This window comes from Mastacembelus armatus, chromosome 20 (assembly GCF_900324485.2).
Source record: "Mastacembelus armatus chromosome 20, fMasArm1.2, whole genome shotgun sequence".
NCBI lineage: Eukaryota > Metazoa > Chordata > Actinopteri > Synbranchiformes > Mastacembelidae > Mastacembelus > Mastacembelus armatus.
This window is the reverse complement of record NC_046652.1, coordinates 7,496,221-7,506,535: the sequence shown is the minus strand read 5'-3', so window position 1 is coordinate 7,506,535 and position 10,315 is coordinate 7,496,221. Positions and strand designations below refer to the sequence as shown.

Here is a 10,315-nt window from a genome sequence, read left to right as displayed (position 1 = left end):
TTTACCTCTCTCACCAAGGCTCTTCTCCCACGATTGCTCAGTTTGGCTGGACGGCCAGGTCTAGGAAGAGTTCTGGTCGTCCCAAACCTTTTCCATTTGAGGATTATGGAGGCCACTGTGCTCTTAGGAACCTTGAGTGCTGCAGAAATTCTTTTGTAACCTTGGCCAGATCTGTGCCTTGCCACAGTTCTGTCTCTGAGCTCCTTGGGCAGTTCCTTCGACCTCATGATTCTCATTTGCTCTGACATGCACTGTGAGCTGTAAGGTCTTATATAGACAGGTGTGTGCCTTTCCTAATCAAGTCCAATCAGTTTAATTAAACACAGCTGGACTCCAATGAAGGAGCAAAACCATCTCAAGGAGGATCAGAAGAAATGGACAGCATGTGAGTTAAATATGAGTGTCACTGCAAAGGGTCTGAATACTTATGACCATGTGATATTTCAGTTTTTCTTTTTTAATAAATTTGCAAAAATTTCTACATTTCTGTTTTTTTCTGTCAAGATGGGGTGCTGAGTGTACATTAATGAGAAATAAAATGAACTTTTTTGATTTTGGCAACTGGCTGCAATGACACAAAGAGTGAAAAATTTAAAGGGGTCTGAATACTTTCCGTACCCACTGTACATTTTCCACTTGTCTCCTTCTTGAATCCGAACAAGGTGATAGGGGTTTCATAATTCCAGTTTGGTGAAAATTTGGACTCTCTGAAGTGATTCCAATGCAGAGGACAACAGAGAAGGAGTATTTCAAACAGTGATGGCATTTAGTCCACAGCAATCAGGATTTTAAGCTGCCATCCTTATCTTGAACAGAGAAAATCCCTTATTCCATCTGTAGCTGAGGATGCATGGATTATTCTGGTCTACATGCCCTCTTGGATGTAGCAGTCCATGGCTTCCATTTCTGGGAGCAAGAGAGAAAAGCTTTGTCCCCTGGGGTTGTGTCGTGCCAGGCAGGATAGGATAAAACTGATGAGGAGGGAGTGAGGTGGCAATTTAGACTAAGACATTGAGCTATTCTCACAGGTGTTTGCCATGGAAGCACGACAGTTCAGGCTCTCCTCCAGTACCTTCTCCATGGACCAATTCAGATGTGGGTTATGGCAGAGGTGGGCACTGTTGATCAGGGGCCTCAGGAATTTGAATAGGCAGTTCACTTAACTCATTTAGAGAGAAAGGTATGGTTTGAGCAACGAAATTATCTTTAATATTAGTTGCCAGTCTTTAGTAAAATAAGTCCAAAAGCAGGCCCTCTGGCAAGTTGCATTTGGTGGCCATTGTGCGAAAACTGATAGAATAATCTGCAACAGATCGAGACCTCTGGCAGATCTCTATAACCTTCTGTCCACCTGTAAAGTGATGAATGATGGTCTCCACAGTTGTGTGTCCTTCATGGTACTGAGCAACGTCAGTCCATGCCTGCCAAACTGGCTGGATATCTCCAGCTCTTGCTGAATCCATTTATGGTTCATTTATGGTGTCAGTGTCAGAGTCTGTGATGTGGAAGTTGGATCCACTCACAGAAACGAGTGAATTCTCTGACAACGGTGAGGGAAGGTTAAAACTATGGAAGATTTAAGAACCAGGGTACGCCACCAAGCATCTGGGCAGTGAGGGAGCAGCAGCTGAAGACATGCACCAGGTGGGCAGGTAAGTGAGGCTGAGGCTTGAAGCCTGCATGGTAAATCCAGAAATCTGAGGCAGGCAGGGAGTCCAAACGCCAACACAGTCCAACAGTAGGGGAAATCCAGGAAACCTGCACGGGTCCAAAGTACCAAGAAAGCTGTTTGAAAATGAGCAAACAGGAAATGCATAGAGCTCAGCTCTGAAAAAATTCAACAGAGAGTGTTTGTGCCTCACCATAGCAGCTGGTAATGTTGCATTTTAATTCTACAAGTATCACCGAATGACCTTATGTACTAATGAGTAGCTTGTGAATTTTCCACCAGGAATTTTAAAAACTATTATACTTATTTTATTTTATTATTCTGATTCTGAGAATTCACTATTAACTAAGTTAAATGTAGTGGAGGACAAAGAACTAAAGTATAACCAAACTAAAGTTGCAGAACATGGAAATAATCAAGTAAGATAAAGATACCACAAAATTATATGAGTACAGCATGTGAGTAAATGTACTTAATTACTTTCCTTGACTGACTGCAATACTTTGAAATAAATAAAACTTTGAATGGGGATGATTGAAAGGCTGTGAGCTACAGTGAGGTCCTTTATGTAAAACCTAAAATCCTCACTGAATGTCAATGCAAAAAAAAAGTACAAGCAGCTGATGAAGGAGATGAAAAATTTGTTAATCACTTACTAAACATTTCATCATTGTTCTCACAAAGTTGGTGGACTTGGTGGAGGTTCTGACTCCACAGAGTACAGGGTGTACCCGATGATGTCAATGCGATAAGCCGCCACAGCGCTGCTGAATACCAAACTGGGGGACGACCTCTATAAGTTGCCATGACACCAGGCGCTATTCAGTTCTGGCTGCCTCCAACTGACAGTGTGGAGCCACGGCAGCAGATGCATACTGGTACGAACACACATGTCATGCACTCACATGCATGATCTCACACAAACACACGCCGGTAATGTAGTTGGAATGATATCTCAAGGACTCTCCTTTTCATGCCGTGCTGGTTCTAGGAAGCGGGCCAGGTTTTGGGGTGCAGCTAAGCAGTTTCACTCATGTCAGCTGCACTGAGAGAGCGTGCACTTCCAAGAGACCACAGCTGTGTTTTTCTACTAACCTGCAAACAACACACTCGCTGTGATCTGGCTTCTGAAAGTTTGGTAAGTCCTGCCACAGCACGAGGTCTAAACACAAACAGAACACCGTTTGCTCCCTTTTGTCACGGTTTGGAATATTTGGTATGAATACAGGTGATGCAACAAAGTGACTGGTGATACTGCAAGCTGTTCATGCCCCTTTAACCTGCAAGAAAACAGATGATGCAGTTTATCTTCTGGCTTGTCCTTCTCAGAAAGACACCATGTGGCACAGGCGGTAGTTTGAAAGCAGCAGGTAACGGTGAGGTACTGCACACAGCCAAATAGTGTCTCTGTCCCAAAAGCAGTGCATTAGTTAAAAGCTCTGACCTCAACTGTCAGCCAACTAAACTCAATGCTCATTTTCCCATTTTCTACTCTCTCTGGAAACAGGAAGCAGTTAATGCAATCTACAAAAGTGCATAAGCCTATCTGCTAACAGCTCAATCATGTTTTTTTTTTTTTTTTGCTTCCCACGTGCACTTTAACTTGGACAAACAGTACCTTTTATATGATCCTCTCTGAGAAATGACATGTGAAGCATTTACACATCACAGGGATCAGATGGGTTCACTCATGGGAGTATTTATCAGGCTCCTATAACTCACCCACATGAACCCTAAAATATTCTTTTTCATGTGCAGTCACTTCTTTTTTCCCCTAGAAAAAAAACAGACATCTTCTCATAAAACATACAAAAATACAGCGTGTATCTCTTTTCAGACAACAAACAAACAAAAAAAAAAGTGCAAAAATTGTTTTTGTCCTCGAGCCAAGTAGGTCAAAGAATTTTATGTAATAACACAAGAACTATAAATATACAAGCAAACTGTCAGCAGCTAATCATGTCTGATTTATGCTGGGATGGTGCTGATGAGATTATTTTTCTCCTTCTTCTATATGTGGCCCTCCAGCACTCTCACTGCTTATTTGATGCTAACAGGTCGACTTTAGGGAGGAGAAGAAAGTTTTCAGCCTCGGGCCGAGTTTTTGCATGAACAGATGACCTTTATTTCCCTCTGTGATTAATGGATCTTAGTAGTTACCTTTCAGTAGGTATTTAAAAAGGTGGTTCACAAAGACTGCCACATGTTAAAAAGTTTCTTTTGTGAATAAATGGTGAGTAGAAGTCATTTTTTAACACAATAGTGTGAAAGGCTTGTTAATAAATTAGACAACTGCTCAAGTGCATTCTTTCTAAAAATAGCTGCAACATACAGCATGAATAGTCTTTGTGGCCTTTTCAATAATGCAAACCAATGAAACTGTCGGTGTTATAGGGTTGTCTCTGTTTAGTGAACCATTCACAAATTGGGTTCATTCAGAAAAATCATCTAAATCTGCAAATCTGCATAAAATGATTTCTCAGTCATTGTCTCTTTCACAATGAAGAACCTTCAGATATATGGTGGTGAGGGACGATGAAATAAATCAGGTGCTTTACTGGAAATGCAAATGTCTGTGATTGTTGCTTCATATGTAAAGGAAGAAATGTTTGTAAAATTGTTTCTTTTGCATATTTTCTATGATAAAGTGATTTTTAAATACTACAATAAATACTATTGCCTGCTGCAGATGCAGCTGAATTACAGACATCATAGACCAGAAAACCGATAAATATATCCAGTCAGTTAGAATTAAAGAGATGAAGATTTATATACTACTTGTTTTTTATTCCACATTAAAAATAAAGCACAGAGAGGAATGATAGAGATGTCCAAGCCAACACATTATAGTCACCTAGGATTTATTCCAATATGATGCAGGTGAGATTATTTTGTCATCTTTCTATCTGCAGAACAAATAAATGTATAGACAAGCATTTCTTAGAACCAAATAAATAACTAATTTGGTTTTAATGTCCTTTGCAAACTATCCTCTGTATGAGGTACACTGTGTACTCAGGTATAGGTTGCATAATGTCAAACTAAAATCCTTGTGAAAATCCAAAATGCCAATTTTTCAGGGACTTGGGAATAAAAGAGTGAAAGGGCCCAGTTGATAAAAAGAACTAAGCTCCTTTTTGACTGAAACTAACATATAAAAACATCCAAACCTGCAAGGGCTTTCACATGAAAGCAGTAACATATTAGGAAGAGAACTCTAAATTTAATCCTTTAAGCACATTTAATGGGAGACACAGGCATTGGGAGTAGAAATGAATCCATGCTCACACCTAGAGACTCTTAGAGAGCTCTATCTGGCCCGTGCTATTCTTTTCTAGTCTTCCACAAAGGAAACAGCAGGGAAAGTAATCGTGTCTGGGAGAATTCACCATGGCTCCAACGTCAGCATAAAACCTTCAACCCTTGTGGAGACAGTGGATGACACAGGCCACCGATGCCAGCAGCTAACTAGTGGACTATGTTGAAATTGGGCAAATTTAGATGATGCACATCCACATCACAGAAGACCTTGTAGCCTTCTTTAAATCACGGCAGGGACTTTGGGCCTCTAATTACATTTCCTCTTCACATCTCCAAACACAGCATCACTTGTGACCTTATCTCTGTGCTTGTCAGAGTGTTAGCATTCACATGGCAAGTGTGTCGATGAATGTAATTACTGGAGACCAAAATAATAACACCGGTGTTGTCGAGCAACTGGCAGCCAGTCAATTGTAACAGGACCACCCCACCCACCACCACCTCTTCCTTCAAATTAGTGAAGAGACAAGTGCAAAAATAGAGTTATTGTAGTGCTGAATCTAAGAAACACGCGCAGAATACAATACAGAGGAGGGAGGATATTTACTGATACACTCAATGTAATGTCTCATGAAAACACTTAGAATAAGCCTGTTTTAAAGTTTAGCACTCTAATTTATAATGTCAGCCTCCAAAGGTGGAAATATGAACTTTCTCTCTCAACTTTTAACTCAGTGTGGGCGAGAGGTCCTGAAAATGTCCATGAAAATATTGAAATCTCTGCCCTTCTATGACGCCACAGCAAACTCCATCAGCTGATGAAGATCATGTAACTCAATGAAAAGCTGAAGAACAGCAATTTAAATGGACTGTGAGACTATGATGCTTTGTTAATCGATATTTACATGAAAATAAATATTTACATACCCCGTGATATCAAAAATATTGATATCACAGGGTATAGGGGTTGATTTTGGTCCAAAATGCAGATACAAGTCTGGCATTTTATTAGCTTCACCAAAACTAACAACAGTCCTCTAATAAATCCTCCTGATTAAGGAGCTAAGATTCAGTTCTGTTCAAACTCAGTGATCATTTTGGAGGCTGCAGTTTGTTCTGCTGTTGCACTGTGCTCTGTATTGTACAGACAGGTCTTTCTGTTATTGAGCCTAGTCTCACGCCTATTAAAAAGCTGGACAAAATAATAGAAACACCTGCCAGTATAACACAGTACAATTCATCTGTAGCACATGTCCTAACACTTAAAGCTCTAAACAGCTTTAACACTGAGGATTATGATTTTATCTTGGTGTTAGTAATAAAACACCGTATACTGAGAGTTTTCAGCTAAATTTGACTACATTTGTACAATAAACTCTTTGACTTTAGAAAGATTTGAATAACAATATGTTCTGGGCAGATTTGTTGAGAAAATAGTGAATACCCAAGGGGATCTTGTGGTGCTACAGTGGCAGAGAGGAAGAAGAAGCAAAACAAAGAGTCTATAACAAAATACAACAAACCTACTGAGTAAACACACAGTGGTCAACACCCTGTACAGTTATGGTCCATAGTTATGAAATAACTTCATGATTTTTGCTTTGGAACATTGAGTTTTTGATCATTTTGAAATGAATCACACAAATCGCCGATTATTTGTTCAGCACATTCACATTTTAAGAAACCAGCAAACGCACGTGGACAAAAATGGACCAATGTCGCCCTCTCGTGCCCACATGTGGACCCTCCCACCCCTCCGACACGCTGTGACCCGGATGTAGTTTATCTGCCGCACACGTGGGTTGCGCCGCGCGGAGCGACATGGCTGCGTGTTGTGTGGATGAGCTGTTGGCTAAAGCCGAGAGGGAAGAGGCAGAGAAGCTGAGCAGCATCTCGGTCCACAAAGAGTTGGACCTGGACTTCGACATCGGTAACTTGCTGGCGTCCGACAAAAACCGCATCGATTGCCGGGATGTCAGGGAGCAGAGGAAAGAGGACTTTCTGAGGGCTTTAGCTCGTGGCAACACGCAGCTGCTCATCAATGAGGTGTGGAAACAGCCCACGGACAGAGTCCAGGAGGCGATAGTTGCCAAATTACCAGACCCGACAACTCCGCTGCCCAGAGAGAAGCGGCTTCCTAAGCCCAAACCCCCGACGAAATGGGAGCAGTTCGCCAAACTGAAAGGCATACAGAAGAAGAAGAAGACCAACTTGGTCTGGGACGAGACTGCGAAAGAGTGGAGAAGGCGCTGGGGCTACAAGAGGGCCAACGATGACACCAAGGACTGGCTGATTGAGGTGCCGGAGACCGCAGACCCCAATGAGGACCAGTTCGCCAAACGAATGAAAGCCAAAAAGGAGAGAGTGGCCAAAAACGAACTCAACAGGCTGAAAAACATTGCCAGGGTTCAGAAAGTCAAAGTCCCAGGTCTGGGCTTGACCCCTAAAGCCCAGCAGTCCAAAGACGAGCTGACCAGAGCAGTGAGTGTGGCCAAAACCTCTACAGCATCCATGGGGAGGTTCCAGGAGCAGCTGCCCAAAGAGAAACCAGCAAAGAGCAGAGGCAAGAAGAGGAAGTTTGAGCCGCTCATCGGTGACTTCTCTAATGAGAAGCACAAGCAGCTGGAGCTTCTGAAAATCATGGACAGCAAGAAGTCCAAGCTGGACGTCACCAAGGCCGTCAATAAACAGATGAGAGAGGAGGACAGAGAGGAGGCCGCAGCCAAATACAAGAAGGGAGCGGGGAAGAAAGGACGCAGAGGCAACGTGCCAGGAAAAGGCAAAGGGAAGGGGGGGAAAGGAAAAGGAGGTAGAGCTGGGGGAGGAAAAAAGAGGTCCAAGCCTGGGAAACGCTGAGATCTGTTTGTGCCTTGGCATCAGAGAGTTGGACTGGACATTCATGATGCAGCGTGACATGACGTGAAATGTTTAACCTCTGATCGATGAGTCTGATGCTGTGACTGTCCAGCATTTTTTACGCTTCATTCACTTTGTGTGAATAACTTTTGCTGTAAATTGGTCTCTAGCCTCTTTCAGATGTGTTATTCATGTAAACACTGTGATAAATACACTTTATTATTGCAGCAAACGTTTAAATCATGTGATTTAATGCAGTTTATAAGACTTTACTGCCAAAAGTGGCTTTAATGTCAATGGGGAATAAATAAGTTAAATAAAAAATATAAGCTGTTAAATATACTGGTAGTGTACTATATAAAGTTTTTGGACTTGACATAGCAGTGCTGTCTGAGGAATAACAAAGCATTAGTTTGGAGTAAAGCATCATGGGAGCATCACAACACTGTGTGCTTATCACTACATTTTTATTTGTAGGGTATAAAATATTAATTACCTCAAGGATTAATTAGGACGGAGGAAAATGTGCAAGAACACAGAGCTGTCACCTCTTAAAAGGCGTTAACTTACAAATACAGTAAGCTGGTGCCATAGAGAAGAAAACAATTTACAGTAGTTTGACATAAGTTCATTGTTTAGACAGAAAAAAACAGAATTTGTAGTGAAGTATTTTGTTATGTAGATCCTCAAAAAAAAAAAAAAAAACTAATAGATTTTCCTAGTGTGACCAAATTATTAGGAAAAAGCACTGATGGTATTAATGTAATAACATCAGAAAAGGCATGAAACCCACACTGACATCAGGTTGTTGTATCCTGTGGGTTGAGCATGTGATTAAAAACAATATTTTAGGATAAAAGAAGATACTAGTTTATAGGGCTGGATAATATAAAAATAAATGAACATGGTAAATGTCATTTTATGATGTCAGTGTACATCATTGAATCAGTTCAGATGATAAATAATAAACCTAACAAATCAGAATACATTCAATCAAATGTTGCCGTACACAAGTTTTTAAAATTTTTATACATAACCCAAATATTTATTAGCTGCAACTTCGTTTGTACAATGAAGCTGCAGCAACAAACATCTGACACATGCTCAAGACGGTAAAGGTTGATTCAGTGTATTAATTATTAATTATTAGTAATGGATTTATGATGGCTGATGTAGCCAGTGCCGTCTAACGTTTCCATTATATATCACCCGTGGTTCTGTTAGTGTCCAACGTAAAATACGGGACGCACGAATTTATTATCCATATAATTTTAATAACTGCCGACTTGAACAGGAAGCAGCTCAGTGCACATGTACTTTCATCCTCCTAGAAGTAAGCATTAGACTGGGCTTCTAAGCAGCTTAGCTGTGGTTTTTGGTTATGTAAAGACTTGGCTTGGCTTTCGTGACTAAACTGGAGGCCTCACACTGATTAGGAGCAGTGAGAAGTGTAACAGATCACTTTCACTGCCAGAATTTGGCCCTTATGACACAACCCGTATCCATAAAAAGCTGATAACACAATGAGTAGTATGATTCTTCTAATTTCTGTTGAGCGTCTTTCTCTGTTACCAATGATATTTTGGTCTCTAGCTTTCTGTTTTATGGTACGGTTGTCTTAAGGCCAGAGGAGTCCAAGATCACTTTGGCTGTTCACAGATAAGGAAGTGAATTAGTTGTCTCATCCATTTACAAGTGTTTCCTATTTCAGACAAGCACACTTCTCCATCTAACCCATCCAACAAGACTTCTACCTTATTTCCTGCCAACTATGATAGTAATTCTATTTTTTATATTTAGTTTTTTTACAGGATAGAAATGAATAATGTTCTACCTGTGGGTTTCATAACATTTTATTCTGCATGTTTGCAGGAAACCTCCAGTGCTCAGATTGATCATCGTCATCACAGATTTCTCATATTATTGATGGATGCTTTTTAATAGCTGATACAAACTCCCACCCAAGCTCCATTGCACTGGAATGGGAGAGGGTGGGTGGTTGTTATGGTGGTGGGGAGGGAGTTTGAGTCCCCATCTGTTGAGCAGCCCGCTACTCTGTCCCAAGCCCATTTATCTTTGTCCCTGCTTACCCAGGCCATTGGAAAATGGGACACAGTCAATAACCCTAAATCAATCAAGCAGTGTTGATGAGGGAAAATTATGAATTCTCATTCACTTGGCGGCAATGTCCTCTAAACTTCTCTCGCATGTGACCAGATGGTCAAAGAACAATGCACACTGGCACAAAGATGACATGGTCAAGCATGATTGCTGAGATGAAGTCTGCCTTTAATTTCTCAGCCAGGAAATATTGAGAATTGACCAGTGTCTGGTGAAGTTAAAGTGTTGGAAAACACCAAATATTTGTCTAATACACTTTGTTTTTGTCATAAACTTACTGCAGATCTTAGTGCTGTGCCGTACTTGCTTGTGTGTGCGCGTGTGTGTGTGTGTGTTCCCTAGGAAGGACGTGCCATTGTTTGTAGGAGGCTGCAGTCAGTGCTGCAGTGGATTAGTCAGCTGCTTTTA

At 41.1% G+C, this 10,315-nt stretch overlaps 1 protein-coding gene across 1 annotated transcript; it reads left to right on the top strand.

Moving 5' to 3' along the window:
* The first annotated feature begins 6,727 nt into the window (after positions 1–6,727).
* Positions 6,728–8,128, top strand: rrs1 (ribosome biogenesis regulator 1 homolog). The gene has a single exon (XM_026292220.1). The coding sequence runs from the start codon at positions 6,752–6,754 to the stop codon at positions 7,784–7,786; it is 1,035 nt and encodes a 344-aa protein (XP_026148005.1). The 5' UTR covers positions 6,728–6,751; the 3' UTR covers positions 7,787–8,128.
* Positions 8,129–10,315: the final 2,187 nt, after the last annotated feature.